This window comes from Scleropages formosus, chromosome 18 (genome assembly GCF_900964775.1).
Source record: "Scleropages formosus chromosome 18, fSclFor1.1, whole genome shotgun sequence".
Classification (NCBI taxonomy): domain Eukaryota; kingdom Metazoa; phylum Chordata; class Actinopteri; order Osteoglossiformes; family Osteoglossidae; genus Scleropages; species Scleropages formosus.
In genome coordinates, this window is record NC_041823.1 from 3,169,596 (window position 1) to 3,187,110 (window position 17,515).

The window sequence follows — 17,515 nt, forward strand, 5'->3', positions numbered from 1 at the left end:
AACTGCCATGCTTTTAAAATGCATTCAGATGAAGGCTATTTTTAGTAACGAAGGGCATTTACCGTAGCGCATTTCCTTCCCGGAGTCCTGCTCACAGGTGGAAGGTGAAACAGCGGTAAGAATCTTCTCATTGAAAGACGTGGGTTCGAATCCCCCCTCCTGCTGTAATAGCCTTGATACTTACCCTGAACTGAGTGAAAATTACCCTGCTGTGTAAAAGGGTAAATCAATTTAAGTATATTAGCACACATATGAAGGTGTGCAAGATGTCAAATTAAGTTTATATACCAACAAATGGAAAAGCTTCTAATTGAATAATACAGGGGACATATGGCAATAGAGATTTTGAAAACACTTGCATAATTATATATGCAAATGAGTGCAGATTAACATTTCCATCTATATCATGGCATAGCTTCAGTCTGTCAAGCACAACATTACTCTTAAAATGCTGCTTTACTCAAAATATTTACATATTTTACCAATTGGCGGAGGTAATTTTTTTTGCTGTAGTACCCTTGATCAAGGTTTTTACCAGGAACTGACAGAGTAAAAATTATCCTGAGTAAATCAGTGCAAGTAGCTCTGTATACATATTGTCGATGTCAAGATGTTAGATAAATGATTAATAAAATCCTCAGAGGTTGTTTTATGATCATGTCTTTATAGTGATCAACTAAAAAATGTGCACAAACAACGCAGGATGCTGAGGATTATCATGCTTTATTAATAAATATCTGGACAATTAATGCCAACAGTGAAGTTCTATTGCACGTAGTTCAGGCAGGTAACACACGACAGGTGACACTGGAGAACCGGTCACCATGGGAACACGAAAGACTCCAACACCACACGCTGTGTTGCACACTTGAAGCGCGAAGGGTGTGAAACTTTGGTTTACCACACAGGAATCACAGGAGGACCACGTTAGCGGGGGAGCAGCCAGTGTGACCATGTACATCCTCTCCCCGAGCCGCGCGCCAAACAAATAACCATGATCAAAACTCTCACAAATAAAGAAAAACGCTCCGCAACTGAGAACTGCAGCCTAACCACCTGCCCAGCTGATTAGTTTAGGGGAAAACTGCAACAAGAAGCGTCTGAGGGAAATAAAAACCCGTAAACAATAAACCCCCTTTCTGGTTACGTATTGCTATCGCCATGGCAACTGTACACAGTGCAAGTCGGGCAGGGAACATCATTCCTATATACATCGATTATATACACGTGCGATGGGCTGACGAGCGCGGCCATGCGACCGGGGTCAAGTGGAGTGGAGGTGCTTGCCGGGCCGGGACCCTGTCACACGCCGGAGGCCGGCGAGACCCGGCGCAGCGAGCGCAGGCCCACGACGCAGCAGCCGCGGATGAGCGACGCGATGTTGTACACGGGCTCCGTGCCGGCGCGGTGCGTGCAGTAGAGCCACGCCAGTGTGGGCAGTGCCGGCGCCGCCACGGCCGCCAGGTCCACCAGGAAGCTGCTGCTCCAGTGCCGCTTGGCCACCGGAGACCCGCCTCCCAGCAGTGCCGGGTCCTGCCCCGAGCTGCTGCCTCCCACATTGGGCCCCTCGGGAGAAGCGGCGGCGAGGGGCATCCAGGACGTCGGCCCTCCGGAGGTCTCCGCGTTTTGCCACTTCTCCGCAGGGACTTCTGGGAGGACGCCGGCATCGCGGAGCTTCAGCAGGTGCAGGAGGAGGGCCTGCAGCTCCGGGGGACTCGGCACCACATCGGTCTGGACCGCCTTCTCCTCGGAAGTGGAGGCTGGGGTCTGCTGCTGCACAGGATCCGGCTCCGCCCCCGGGCTCGAATCGAAAGCGGTCGAGGTCAGCTGCGGTTCGGAGGCGTCCGCCCAGTCGAGCGTGTCGTCGCCGGCCGGGAGGCCGCTGTCCGCCGTCTCCTCGGCCGCCTCCCGCCCGCAACCGCCCGGCGCGCCCTCCTCCGGCACGCCACCACCCTGGGCCGCCTCCATGCTGCGCAGCAGAGCCTCCAGCTTGCGGTTCTGGAGGTTGATGTCAATGAAGTACTTCTGGATGCCCTTATCCTTCTCGATGAGGCTGCTCCTCATGGTCTCCACGACGTGGCGCAGCTGCCTGATCTCCCTGCGCGCCTCTTTGAGAGCGAGCTGCGCCTCCACGCGGTGGCACTCCTCCTCGATCCAGTCGTCCCGCATGCGGCACAGCTGCGCCTTCAGCTCCTCCACCTGGGCCTCCCTGCACCACAATGAGCACCGTGACGTTCAGCAGAACGACCTCCCTCAACGCGGAGCCCTCATCCATAATTCAGCCTTTATAACAGCGGGGCAGCAGGGTGCGTAGTGGTTAGAGGTGCCACCCAGTGTTTGGGGAGCCAGGTTTAATTCCCACCTCCTTCTGTAGTACTCTTAATCGGGGTATTTACCCTAAAATCAATGCAGTAAAAATCACCTTGCTGTAGAAATGGGTAAGTAAGTAAGTAAAGGCGATGACACACCTTTCGTGGGCTCTGCTCTCAGACTCCTTCAGCTTGACCCTCAGGTGTCTGATGACGACCTCCTTCTGCTGCAGGGGGGTCAGGTACTGCTCCGGGTTCGGGGGCTTGATGCCATGGTTGTCCCCACAGGAATGGTACTGCTGCCTGCTGGTGGACAACAGGAGAGTGTGTGACCCGCGGCGGTGTGCTGGGCGTCATCGCCAAGACGACCTGGCGACACCACCTGGAAGACACCTGCTTGACTAACAGTGTAGTAGGTGAGGAGGACAAATGAGCAGCCACCTTGCACCTGAAGGAGCTGGGTTCGAATGTACCCTGAACTGATACAGTGAAAGACATCCTGCTGAATTAATGGGTAAATCAGTGTAATTAGCTGTGTACAAACCCCACCCTAAGTTGCTTTGGAGAAAAGGATCAACTATATGAATAAATATTTTAACTATAAACAATAATAAATGTAAACTGAAAGCTTTCAACTGACTAATAGGGGGTATATAAGAAATTTTCTATATACTCAGTTATTTGCATATATAATTACAATAACATTTACAGCTCCAGTTGTTCCAACTTCCATATCTTTGGTTTGTCAGGCACAGAATGATTAGTGTTACAATACTCTTCTCATCCAAAATATTTACATATTTTACCATTTATTAATTTTGCTGATGCTTTTCTCCAAAGCGACTTACAATTATTTACCCATTTATACAGCTGTGTAATTTTACTGGAGCAATTCGGGGTAAGTACCTTGCTCAAGGGTGTTACTGCTGAAAGTGGGATTCAAACCTGTGACCTTTGGGTCCCAAGGCAGCAGCTCTACTACGCTACCAGCTGTCCCACCATTTCATACGACTGATTTTACTGACGCAGCTCTAATGCCAATATGTGCCAACCAACCAGCACAACCAGCAGCTGCTCCAAAACAGGTTTAGAACCTCATCATACTGTATTCATGCTGAAAAACGAACCGGATGCTGCAGCTCAGCGGAGGGCAGTGCAGCATTTCACATGTAAGCGGTGTGCACACGCCTCGCTCAGTATTTCATTACTACGCTGCAGGACTCGTCGAAAACGCAGCAGAAGACTGAGGCTTTCAGCACAGTTTCTTAAAATAGACACAGTCACAGCACCCTGGGGGGGGGGGGATTGTGGTGTCATGTCCATCTGGTCTAGGTGAGAGGATGCCCTTTTCAGACCCGCCATCAGAGGACGCAGTTCTGCAGTCAGGTGAGCGGAACAAGCAAACGTCAGCTATTGAATAGAGCTCCTTCTGTCCCTCAGAACTGCTGAATCCTTCCCACATTCAAGAGGGTCTCAAACCCATCTCTTTGAGAGCCACTTCGCTCCTGATCTCCTGAGAGCTCCACAAATGAGTCCAACACCATCTGTTACCATCTATGAATTTCACTTCTATAGGAGCTACTGGAGGGATGTGAACCAGCAACACGGTGGCGTCACACACAAGCTGTGGCCGTGTCTAAAGCTCTTTGTTGTTGCTGTTGCACTTTGTTTGCCGAGTTGTACATCACTCAGTGCGAAATGAATATTTAAATTTGTAAACAAAGAGCCCCAAGCAGAAGGGCACCTGCTGTTGAACCCTCCACCGGGTCCTTCTCCCAAACTGCTGCATTAGACTGCAAAGCAACAGAAGCCTCTGTCACCACAAGGGCGCAGGATCCCGAAATGCGCAGCCTTATATAACGCTCCATGGGGGAAGCGGGCTGACGGCAGCCGCTCTCTGCAGAAGCTTGAGCCGCCTTTAATCCGACTGCTCGGGGGGGGTTGGCACTATTCAGTGTATGCAGAAGACCCTCCCCACCAACCCAAATCCCGACCCCGGAGGCTAAAGACTACAGATCAGGATATCCTAGCAACCCAGGAGAGCGCTCTGATGTCAGCGCAGCCTCCCTGCCGGGAGCGGAGTCGAGAGCAGAAGGTGCGCCGTCTCATATCTCCCCCCAACTAGGGCAGCAGGTACAAGCCCCCACACAACAGGACAGATTTACATCTGATTTAAATCCATTCTCTGTGGCCGCAAACCCATTTTCATTTGAGCCACGCCCCTGCCGCCACCTGGCCAACGAGAGCCGAGCCTCGCCGGGGTTGGACCTCCAACCAGGGGCATCGAACTCCGCTCAGGGGCCGCAAGTCTCTCATTGTCCACTACAGCACCTTACTCCCAGTGTAATGGGTCCAACCTGATGTGAAATGAGCTGCGCCGTTCTTACTCCCCCTCACCACAGGAAAACCGGCACCATCTTCGAACCCGTATTGTCATTTGGGAACATGTCAAACACACAGGAATGAAAGAGGGCATAGCAGAGCACATGGCACCTGAAGGAGCTGGGGTCGATTCCCTCCTCCTGCAGTAGTGCTCTTTATTAAGGTACTGACCCTGAACTGACACGGTAAAAATTACCCTGCTGTATAAATGGAATAAATCAGCGCGGGTAACTTAACACTAAGTCGTTTTCGAGAAGAATGGCGGCCAGATGTATGTGAACGTGGAAAACGCGGGACAAAGAGCACGTGCGTGCACACACGCGCACACACACGCCAGCAGGACCTAAAGACCACCAACCTGCTTTGGCAAAGTGCCGTGTTGGTGTTTGTGGTCAACAGAATCTGCTTGCTGACCAATAAAAGACCCCTAACAGAACGAACACCAACACACACACGCGCACACACAGTCTCTTTTTGGAAAGAATTCACTACTCAGGTCAGCAAGTGTGAGGTCTGAACACAGTGCAGCGTTTCAGAAAGCATTCAGTCCATTTCCGTTAATTCATGTATTAAATATTAAATATTTAAATTATAAATATTAATCATAAAAATAGATACCTAGAACTTAGTTCTGCATTAGTAGTAATGTCCAAATAATGTATAATTATATTTGAAATTTACTTAAAGAATCATATACCATTAGGTAAATATTAGAGAATAATTAACATATACATAAATTTTAAAAATGTAATAAATAATGACAGGTAGACATATGAAATTTATTCCCAAAAAAAGCAAAAATGTGTTTCTGCGTTGCCAATAAACAGTAAAGGAGACGATGGCGGGAAACAGTAGAGCGAACATCGGGGGGGGGGGGGGGCACAGAGCCTCTAATAGGGATAATTAAATATTCATATCCTGAGCAGGGCAGAGACTTAAGGGGGGAGGAAGGACTCTGCGGACTGAGCCTCCGATCCCCCCCCAAAAGAAGGCGTTATTTAGGGAAGGCGGGGCAAATTCTCTCAATACCGACACCCCCCATGAATGTGCAGCAGCGCAGGTGACCTGTCGTACCTGGGGGTGGAGGTCAAACCATGGCTGGTGGAGCTGGGGCGGGGAAGCGTCCTGTCGGGGGTGCGTGGCTCCTTGCCCCGTGCGGATGCAACGGTCCTGATGGGACGGACACACACACACACACACGCGAGATGAATGCACCGCTGTATCTATGAACACACACTGAGTCAGTGCCCAGAACAGGGGTCTGGGATCTGTTCTGGGATCAGGTAACTCGGGCACCCCAGGTCTGGAGCAGGTGGACACTGGGGCGGAGGGGGCTGTTGGGATGCATACCTGCGCAGGTGTGGGGAGCGGGACGCCAGGGAACGCTGCTGCCACTTGCTGCCGCTGCTCCCTGCACTGCTGGAGGAGCCGAAGTCTCCATCTCCTGCTGGGAAACAGATGGTGGGGGTGGGGTGTGTTAGAGCAGAGCGACCCCCCCCATCACCCCTTCCAGAGACTCATCCACATCATCGATTGGAACTACACTGCATGCGACAGGAAGGGAAGGTGGAAGCGGCCAAAGGGGCATGTCCCTGACTGTAGGATTCCAGAAGTTTCCATGACTCCGCCCACACAGGATAGAAAACCCACAGCAGCCCTTGCTCACAACATTTAACCATCCCTCGTCTGACTCGGAGGGAAAGCAGAACTTACCATATTTTGCTATAATTCGCCATAAAGACTTACTGTAAGATCAAACGAGGTTCTGCAGTTGAAACCCGACATCCTGTCAAAATCTCATAGGAAAGTCTTTTTAAAAAACATTCTATATACAGTACATATAGCATATAAATCCCATTGAGCTGTGTGTGTGTGAGAGCACTCAATCCAGGCTTAGTTTGATATCCTTCATTTATTTCTGTCCAAAGCCATTAACAGTGTGGAGTTTCTGCACTTAGCTTTTTACACTGATTTACCCATTTATACATCAGGGTCATTTTTATTGTAGCAATTCAGAGTCAGTACATTCATCAAGGGTACAAAGGTTAGGTGGGTGGAGGTGGGATTTGAACCCGTCTCCTTCAAATGCGAGGTACCGGCTAACCACCGCGCCCCCTGCTGGCCTGTCCACGCTCACTGAAGACAACTGTAGACGTCTTCGAGCAGCTCGGCCAGCGAGGTAAGTGGGACAAAGAGGTTGTCGGCAGAGACATTTCCCGACTCGTGGTCCTCGATGAACAGCCAGCATTGAGGTCGCCACTCGTTCGCACATCAGCTTTACAGGAACAACTCCCAGAAAATATTTCATAAAATAAAATTAAAACCAAACCTACTTGATCGCAGTCTGTTACCGTTCAGCACAAACATTGTGGGGCGAGAGCACAGAGGGACATTTCCCATCACCACGCGGGTGGGGGCCGCCAACAACCAATAAATAAGCTCTGCTAATTATGCAAATTGAAATGGAACCCCACCTCATTTACATAACTTTGTACAGATTTTTATTTTTTAATTTCATTTAAAGACTAACATTTTTAAATCACACCAAACATGCTTTTTTTTTTTTTTTTTTTTCATATTTGCCTGAAATGTTTGGTTTGGGACACAAAACGAGACCCGGTTATTAATAATAAATTAACGAGGCTTTGATTGAATGCAGGTGCTGCTCTTCTGCATCAGTAACCCAGCGATAACCAATCAATAACCTGCTTAATAAGGAAGGAGATCGTTAGAAAATAAAAGAAAATAAAAAGAAAATAAAGTACAGTAAAGGTAAAGGTAAAATAGAGTAAAAAATAAAATAAAATAAAATAAAAGAGCTGAACATTTATAAGAGCCTGTGTTCACGTCCAAAATGCCAAACAAACAAATAAAAAATAAAGACACACACACCCCAACCCCCACCCCCACACCACCCTTGGAGCACCGCTTCCTCCTGCGGACTCACTCTCGTCCCACCACAGCTGCCTCACCTGGAGGACGGCCGGTTGGACGGGGGTCCCCTCTGCGTCTCGGCTGCGAGGTCCTGCCGGCCGCCGTCACCTCCACACACACCCTCTTCCTGTTGCCCCTGCGCTCGCGGGGCAGGGGAGACCCCAGGGGGCTGTTGTCTGTGCCCGAGGGGGAGCCCGCATGGCTACTGGGGCATCCCGTGTCATCTGAGAAACCGAGAGCGGGACAGCAGTGAAGACAGCGTGTGCACGAGCAAAGGTCAAAGGTCACACCTCTTTTACCCTCACAAATACCTTGTTCCGGTTCCAGCTCTCTCTCTCACACACACACACACACACACACACACACACAGACCATCTGAAAGCGCGCGTCCCATACGGGGTCGCAGCTAGCTGGAGCCTAACCTGGCAACACAGGGCACAGGGCCGGAGGGGGAGGGGACACACCCAGGACGGGACGCCAGTCCATCGCAAGGCGCCCCAAGCGGGACTTGAACCCCAGACCCACCGGAGAGCAGGACCCGGTCCAACCCACTGCACCACCGTGCCCCCCACTTATGGGAAACATTCATAATTTATCATATTCATATAACAGGAAATAAAATGATCAATTAACATGTTTGATGATTATGAAAATACCCAGTAATAAGGTACACAGTAGAAGGGTCAGAACTGGATTATGATATAAAGACACAATCAATACGCTAACGAAAGAGAAACACGTACGAGTACATAATTCGGCTCAAGAGCTACAATTTATTCAGTTTCATATAAAAAAAGCGTTGAAACCGAATACAATTTATGAAGGTGAAAACGCTGCACAAAGGTGAGACCTGAGCAGAAGCTGTTATGGCTGGTGGTTCTCCTCGAGCACCTGCGGCTCTTCTCCTCCGAAGGGGGGGGGTCCGGCAGCGGCCCCCGTTTCTGCCCCGGGCCGCAGGGCCGCAGCACCGGGCGGGGGATCCGGCTGCGCTGACCCTCCCTTCCCGGCGCCTTGCTGTTGGCCTGCGAGACACCAGAGCGGGACGTGAACGAGCTTCGCTCCGCAGAGTGTCTTTCGGAGGGTCGACCACCATACCCCCCGACCCCCCAAGACCTGACAGGAGAGGCTTCCAGGTGAGTCTCTGTTGTTTTTAACAAGCTCACGAGGCCCTCCTCTCAAATACGCTCCATCACCGCGTCCATCATGCTCTCTCACTTTATCCTCTGCGGTGGACAAAACCGCACGGCTGCAGTCGGATCTCTGGAGGCTCCGCCCACAGTTCTTCTGCACCGCTGCACTTGGGCAAATTCACTCTGTCTGCTGAATATTGATGCACATTTCATCTCTGACGACCCTCTAAGGTGTTCATTTACAAGCAGGAAGAATAAGTTTCCTTATTTAAAGACGGTAAAGGGCATAACGACATAATATTACTTCGGCATTGTGCTGCGTTATGGAATTATTAGGAAAACCTCTAGTGACGTTACTGTGGTATACCATAAGAGTACTGGATCCACCTACATGAGTATGGGTGTTTCACTGGAGCGATCTGGTGTAAATACTCTGGTAAAGGTACCACAGCGGTAAGTAGTGGGTTTCCTACCAACGTTCAAACTCGATGCCATAAACACTACGCCCCCTGCTGGCTCCATGCTAAAATATAAACAAAGTGTGGCTCATATTTTTCAAAATATGATCGGCCACCGATCGTTACATGAAATGCAGAGTTGCAGTTTGGTGCCGATTCCCTTTAGAGATCCCACGGTAAATAGGTGTAATTATAGGGCCGTGTACCTCGTATTCCTGGAAAGGGCTCATCGCGTTTCGCACAGCGCTGGTTTGCTGCGGATCTGCAACAGAAAAAAACAATAATTCATAAATTAAAATGTCTCCAGCGATTGGCGAGACACCCACACGGAACCGTCCTGTTGCCCTGTGCTTCTGGGACGGACTCTGGACACCGCAAGGAATTATGGGACCTCTGAGAGAACATTACCCCAGCTTTGTATGTTTTTACACTTTACATTAACACGTATTCGTTCATGTGACTCTTTTCCCCAAGGTGACTTACAGTGTTAAACTGCTTACACGGATTTACCCGTTTGTACCTTCGGGTAATTTGTACTACTTCCTTTTGGCAGTTACTAATAAGGTGTAAACAGGACACATACAAAGTAAAGGTCCATCACTGATTCCAGCTTCTAGGACTGTGGTCCCGAACCATCTGAATCCCAGATGCGCCACATCTCCAGGCAACAACTGCACCGGTACACCATACCTTCCAATTGATTGATTGATTGATTGATTGATTGATTGATTCCATAACCATGATTTACAGTCACATTTATTTTCATTCATTTAGCAGCCATTTCTCTCCTAAATTATGTGCATTATATTGTCCATTATGTTTTGCATATTTTATAATGGTCCATTATATTGTGCATTATATATATTATATGTGGAGGGTGCGGTGGTGCAGCAGGTTTGTCCAGGTCCTGCTATCTGGTGGGTCTGGGATTCAAGTCCTGCTTGGGGGGCTTTGTGACGGACTGGCATCCCGTCCTGGGTGCGTCCCCTCCCGCTCCAGGCTTACGCCCTGTATTGCTGGGTTAGGCTCCGGTCCATCGCGACCCCATTCGGGACAAGTGGTTTCAGACAGTGTGTATCTGTGTGTGTGTGTGTGTGTGTGTGTGTGTGTGTGTGTGTGTGTGTGTGTGTGTGTATTGTATGTGCATAATAATGTCCAACAAAAGTGCATCAACAACAGGCAAAGAGCTTTAGACACAGACACAGGATTACGGACACAGCTTGTGTGTCCGACGCCACTATGTTGCTGGTTCACATCCCTCCAGTAGCTCCTATAGAAGTGACATTCAAACAGCAAATACATAGATAATCATAGCAGATGGTGTTGGACTCATTGATAGAGCTCTCAGGAGATCAGGAGAGAAGTGGATCTGAAAGAGATGGTTCGAGACCCTTCTTGATTGTGTGAGGGATTCAGCAGCTCTGAGGGGCAGAGGAAGCTCAATCCACCGCATCTGAGCGAAAACTGAGAATGAGTGAACTTTTAGTTTTGGACCCTTGTAAAAGGGGGAAAAGCGAAAACTGCTGACATTATTCCAGTTCATTCTTACTAAAACTGAATGAGCTCAGCTCAGCTCTAATAATTCATACATCCTCTATATTTCTATACCTCTGCAGCGCAGGGTAAACCAGGCACGGTGGGTTATATAAAGCAGGTTACGTAAAACTTGTTTTACAGCACTTATTGTTTTATTCATACACTGTTGCATAACCAAACACGGGCATGAGCCATAACTGCTTTTTAATATCACTGCATCGTTGCTCTTTTTCTCAAGGTGCCACCTCTAGTGCTCATCTCGGCTGGACCAGGAGCAAAGCATCTTACGCAACAACGGACTAGCTTCAGGGGCTGAACTTTTTTCAGGGAATGATGTCAGGACCCCTCCTTCTGGAAAAATCCTTCACTGCAAAATCCCAGTTCATTAAAAATGTAATCTTTTATTATGACCTGCACCCGCTTTTGAATATTAAAAGAACAAGCGTGGCCTTGAGGCCTGGGAAGCGGTGGCTCTGGTGCTACATGGCGAACATCACGTCTCATCTCGTCTCGTCCCGCCCAAGTATCCTTGCCCGGGTCCCGGAGTGCTCTCGGGGCCCATCTTTTATTCATCGAGAACATCTCTGAATTATGGACTGGAGTGTGTGTCTGCAGGCGTTTGCGTCTCCCTGACATTACGCAGAGGGTCTGAGGGCAGCTTATGAAGAACATCTCCTCTCCATCAGGGATTATTATGCACTCTGGGTCCTTGTCCTGTATCAGTAACTTGACCCTGCAAACAAGGCCTCATTCAGCGGAGGACATGATTTGCTAAAAATTTAGCACTCAATTCTTTCTGATTTACATTTATTTATTTATCAGAAACTTGTGTCCAAAGCAACTTCCAATGAACTCTATGTAGTGTTATCAGCCCACACACCTTATTCACCGCGGTGACTTACACTGCTAGATACTCTACTTATGCTGGGTCACTCATCCATACATCAGTGGAACACACACACACATTCTCTCTCTGTCACTCACACACTATGAGTGAACCTTAACAGCATGTCTTTGGAGTGTGGGAGGAAACCAGAGCAGCCGGAGAAAACCCACGCAGACAAGGGGAGAACATAACTGAGGAGGGATCAAACCTATGTCCTCTCGCACCACCCAGGCGCTGAGGCAACAGCGCTACTCACTGTGCCACCATGCCGCCCGGTGATGTTCTGATGTTCCCCATATTGTTGTCATCATGGGAAAAATGAAAAGACGGCCCCCAAAATTTTCCCATTTTGCTACGTCGCATCTCCCTTTGTTAGCGTCTGCTCCACTTGGAGCGGAATCAAATCGGGACCACCGAGCGACCGTGTCGTGCCTAGCAACAGTCTTAGCAACAGAAGGGAGTGCAGCACAAATCTGCGTCGACACGTAAGCCAATTACACGTGTGCGCTGTGTGAGGGGGCTCCTACGGAAGTGTGTTTATTTGCGACATGTTGTTATGGGCTCCAGGTCAATGACACTGTGCACGGGCGAAGAGGATGCTGAGGATGCTGGGGGATTTGGGGGGCTGCACTGTCTACTTGCATCACGTTACACCTTTGCATGAGACATTACAGCTGCACATTTATACTTGTTTATCCACACGGAACCTTTTGAGCCCCATTCAGTACTGGACAGCAGGGGGCGCGGTGGTCAGAGGCATCACCTTCCACTGCAGGTACCTTGGTTCAAGCACCCCTGCTGTGGTACACTTGGTCGAGGTACTTACTCTGAACTAACACAGTAAAAATGACCCAGCTGTACAAATGGGAGAGTTTGTATGTTCTTCCCGTGTTTGTGTGAGTTTCCTCTCTGTGCTCTGGTTTCCTCCCACACTTTAAAAACAGTAAGTTCAGGTGTACTGCAAATGTTAAATTGCCCGTAGTATATGAATGGGTGTCTATATATGTGTGTGCGTGTGTGTGTGTGTGTGTGTGTGTGTGTGCGTGCCTACCCTGCGATTGACTGGCATCCCGTGAATGGTGTGCCCCCCTCAGCCTTCCACCCAATGTTTCTGGGATAGCCTACAGCTGTGCAACTCTGCATGCAGGTCATCCAGTACGTTGTTGGCTCAAGACCTAATTGCTGCTTGTATTATCTTCCTGGAGGATCTATATATATATAACTGACTGTATAGGTGGGTGGGTGACAAGTGTTTAAAGGAATCATTTCCCTGTTCCGTATAAAAGTGTGTGCCTAGCTGCTGGGTGTTCATTCCCACCGGAGGTGTTTGATTCCAACCTCAGCCTTCAGTAGCACCGCTATGCACCGCCACCTCCACCTCTCAGCGGGTCTTTCCCTTCACGCATTTCGTCAGGCAACTGACAGCTTCACCTCAAAGGAGCTCAACTGAGCGTGTGTGTGTGTGTGTGTGTGTGTGTGTGTGTGTGTGTGTGTGTGTGTGTGTGTGTGTGAGAGAGAGACACACATGAGGGAGGTACCGTCTCAGATTTGATACTGGAAGTCTGATATAATAAGATGAAGTCAAGAAGCAGTGACATTGCAGCTACAGTCATTTATTTCTCTGACACTGTTCTACAGAGACTTACACTGATTTACTCATTGCTGCAGCTGGGTAATTTTTACTGTGTCAGCTCAGTGTAAGTACCATGATCAAGGGTACTACAGCTGGGATTTGAACCCGGGCCCTTCGACTGCAACGCTGCAACAGTAACTACTGCGCCCTCTGCTGCCCATTCCCAGCAGGTCCCTTTTCGCAGCTAGGATCTGGGAGGAAATAAACTGAATCAATCAATGATGCTGATCAGTAATGAATCAATGAATGTTTGTAACAAAAAGTTTGATCATAGATTTATCTACTGTATGTATTTGCTATTGAATGTCACTTGGATAGGAGCTGCTGGAGGAATGTGAATCGGCAACATGGTGATGTCTTACACATGAGCTGTGTTTAAATAATCCTGCGTCTGTGTCTAAAACTCTGTTGCTGATAAATAAATAACTATAAATGTAGTTAAAGTGCAGTACTGCCTTTTTCCGCTTTGCTTGCCATGCTGACAATTTTAACTCTTCTCAGTAATAATAATAATAATAATAAGAAGAAGAAGAAGCAGAATAATAATAATATAGAATTTTTAATTTATTTAATCATAACTTTCCCAGTAATGCCGGAGAAATCGTCTTGGCTCCCTGCAGCTCTGATGGATCCTGTTGCTATTAATGGCAGTGAGGCGTAAAAGAACAGTTACACAACACAGTCTGTCTCCTCTCAGTCCCTGCAGTGAGAAAGCGCGTGTGTGTGTGTGTGTGTGTGTGTGTGTGTGTGTGTCATCTGGCACAGTGGGCAGCCTTGTGGTTCAGCACACTGCTGTTGTACTTCTGACCATTATACACACAGTTTAAAAATAATTAAAATTACAATTTTCTAGCAAAGCTGGCAGTGCAAGACGATGTGGGTTTGATCCGCTCTCAGTCTGTGTGGAGTTTGCATGTTCTGCGTGGGTTTCCGCTGGGTGCTCTGGTTTCCTCCCACTCTCCAAATGCATGCAGTTTAGGAAAACTGGTGACTCTGAAGTGACCTTATTTTGTGTGTGTGTGTGTGGCTACCTTGCAATGGACTGGCACCCTGTTCACTGTGTACACCCTCCCCCTCAGCCTGGTGCCTGATGATTCAGGGATAGGCTCTGGATCACCATGACCCTGCTGCTCAGAACAAGCAGGTAGATGATTTATGGACCTTTCCAGATGGGGCCATCTACACACACACATTGTCTGAAACCACTTGTCCCATACGGGGTCGGGGGGAGCCGGAGCGAGGACACACCCAGGACAGGATGCCAGTCCATCACAAGGCATCCCAAGCGGGACTCAAACCCCAGACCCACTGGAGAGCAGGACCCGGTCAAACCCACTGCGCCACGGCGTATCTAGTAATTAATTAAATAAAGATATTTTTGAGTAACACTAACCCTAAAAGGAGTTACTTTACCATCTATAACATGAGAATTGTTAAAATTCAATTTAAAATTCAATGTCTCTCACACACACACACACATTATATGGAGGTACTGTAAAAGTCATTTCTGATCCCAGATTTTTCGTTTAATTAATATGATAAGTTTAGAAATGATTGGATCCCGAACAGCACGCGGCTTCGGGCCGTCGTGTGTGTGTCGTTCATGTCGCTGGATGGAAACCAGTGATGAGGGGAAACGCAAACATCTGTACGTGATCAATGACTGTCACAATCGTCCAGCGCCTCTCTCAGAGGGTGTGATCAAGGGTGAGGATCACCGGCCCATCACAGAGCTTTCTCTCACCCTCACACTCACACACACACACACACACACACACGTGTCTTTGAACTGAAAGCCACGCAAATACGGGTAGAACCTGTACATCGCAAAGAGGCACAACTGGGTTCGAAGCGACAGCCTCGCAGTTCGGGGTGACAGCACTACCCGCTGCGCCATCGTGCCACCCAAGAAATCTGTGCCTTCGTAAAAAAATATATATACATATACATGATAAGTTTATGTGCGCGTGTGTGTGTGTAAATGTAAATGTAAATGTAAATTTCACATTGAGCGTCACGATTTCGGTGGTTCAACTAAATCGCGATGCGTGAAGCTTTTCACAACAAAACAATAACAAAACAACAACAATAATAATAATACCCGCCCTACCCCCCCCCCCCCCCCCCCCACGTCCAGGTAATGAATGAATGAATAATGTTACACTCGCCTGTCTGTCCGTTTGTCTGTCTGTCTGTCTGTCTGTTCGCAGCACTGCTCCTCCTCCTCCCTTTTGTCCACTTCTCCACGTGCAGGAGCGCGCAGTCCGATCGATGATGATGATGATGAGTAGTAGTGATCAGTACTGGTGATCTTTACACTAATGACCCCTGGAGCGCAGCCCCGTTTCTGGGTGGTTCCGACGGGTCCGACTCTCGAACCTTCTCCTCTGGACGCTGTGGCCGCTGAAGGACCACGGACTGACTGATGCTCCTTCCTTGCGGTGCTGATGCTGCTTATGGCGGCATCCCTCCGACGGACCGCGTGTGACGGACCCCCGCGATGTCTCTGTGTTATATAACAAGCATCGCAGCGCTGCCTCTTTAACCGTCTGCGCTCCGGTGCCGCGCGGAGCCGCGCAGTGCCAGTGGCGGGCGCGCGCGCGCATCATGGCCAGCGCTGCGTCTGTGTTGCATTAGTCAGTGTTGCGCTCGTGTCACACCAGTGTTACGGTGCTCTTACATCCGTGTTACGTTGCTGTTTCGTTACATGCCCGTAGCTCTTACACGGGTGTTACACCAGTGTTGTGTCACGGCGCTGTTACACACACTCTGCTCTCTGTGTTGTGTATCGCTCTTGCTTACTGTTACACTGCTCTTACTTGGCCGGGTTTACGTTACCTCTTCTTTTTACCTTTCTTTTACACTAGTGTTACATTCTTCTCTCGCCTGCCAGCAGTACACGGTTGCATCACACCCTGCAAAACGGCCCTGCAGGAGCTGCGAACTAAACGAATGTTCGACTGATCTGTTGCAATTCGAACAAAAGTCCGAATGTTCACAAGCACATTATTTTTGAAAAAAGAAAAAAAGGATCCAGCGTTCTAGGAAAAGTGGATTGAATCAATGAATGTTCGAATTTTCTCTGGAAAAAAATGGCCCGTCTTCGAATCTCTATAAAGAAAATACGGAACCACACACACACACACACATTTTCAGAACCGCTTGTCCCATACGGGGTCACGGGGGAACCGGAGCCTACCCGGCAACACAGGGCGTAAGGCCGGAGGGGGAGGGGACACACCCAGGACGGGACGCCAGTCCGCCGCAAGGCACCCCAAGCGGGACTTGAACCCCAGACCCACTGGAGAGCAGGACTGTGGTCCAACCCACTGCGCCACCGCACCCCCTCAATACGGAACCAATTATTAGATTTTTTGCAAAAAGTGGACCGTATTTTCATATCTTCGCTTCCTTTGTCGATACATTTGATTTGGGTTTATCACATTACATTATTTACTTTTCAAACAACTCGGGAAAAGTTGCTCTGCGATGTTGGTTGACACTCCGCCACAAACTACTGGATGGACCCCCTAGAAAGGTTACCTGTGTGGCGCGAGTGCGCGTGTACAGTACAGCGCCTTTACACTGCACGTGATCTCGCCTCGGCAGCGGCCTTTCTTTACTGTGAACACGCTGTATCTAAACAGACAATGAGCCTCTTTGTTCATGTTGATATGATTGTCTGAAGCCTGGGCGACCATAACATTGTAACACTGTCCCCTAGTGGGGGGAAACATTACTGCCAAGGTGGTAATAATAATAATAATAATAATAATAGTTGCAATAGAAAGCTACACCCTCAGTAATTAATGCTAATTATTTTTTGCTCTTATACAGATAATGGTGAATTGCAAAGTTGATCAGGTATTTATGGCTCCTTGACTTGAATTTAAAAATGACTTTAAACATGAACACATCATAAACAGTGTCCGCCTTTTCTCAGCGTCCAGTAGTAAGTAAATAAATTCCCTCTGCTCTGCTGTATTAAACCTACCTTTTTCCGCAACAAAGTAAAGTCTGTAATGGACCCGCACAGGCTTTTTTTTTTTTTTCTCCACCTTCTCGTTCCTTCGTCATGTCACTTTTTGTGTTTTTCTCTATGAAATCTACGCCTCTTTGGGGAAAAGCTCCTGCTAAATTAATAATAATAATAATAATAATAATAATCTCCATTTCATTCATAATCTCGGTAGGTTACGATACGTATGGGAATATGACACAGACACTCACAAACGTTGTCTTTTGTA

At 48.5% G+C, this 17,515-nt stretch overlaps 1 protein-coding gene across 5 annotated transcripts; it reads right to left on the reverse strand.

Moving 5' to 3' along the window:
• Window positions 1–709: 709 nt before the first annotated feature.
• On the reverse strand, window positions 710–15,910 carry LOC108940571 (syntabulin-like). 5 transcript variants are annotated; one of them, XM_029259762.1, is made up of 8 exons: window positions 15,437–15,910; window positions 9,420–9,475; window positions 8,476–8,647; window positions 7,664–7,849; window positions 6,042–6,135; window positions 5,766–5,861; window positions 2,469–2,612; window positions 710–2,209 (listed from the first exon to the last, which is right to left on the reverse strand). In XM_029259762.1, exons 2-8 carry the CDS (start codon window positions 9,441–9,443, stop codon window positions 1,303–1,305), a joined length of 1,623 nt encoding a protein of 540 aa, XP_029115595.1. In that variant the 5' UTR covers window positions 9,444–9,475; window positions 15,437–15,910; the 3' UTR covers window positions 710–1,302. The 5 variants fall into 5 exon arrangements, with proteins under 5 accessions (XP_029115595.1, XP_029115593.1, XP_029115594.1 ...); XM_029259760.1 differs by having other exon boundaries at window positions 2,469–2,615; XM_029259761.1 differs by having other exon boundaries at window positions 6,042–6,138.
• Window positions 15,911–17,515: the final 1,605 nt, after the last annotated feature.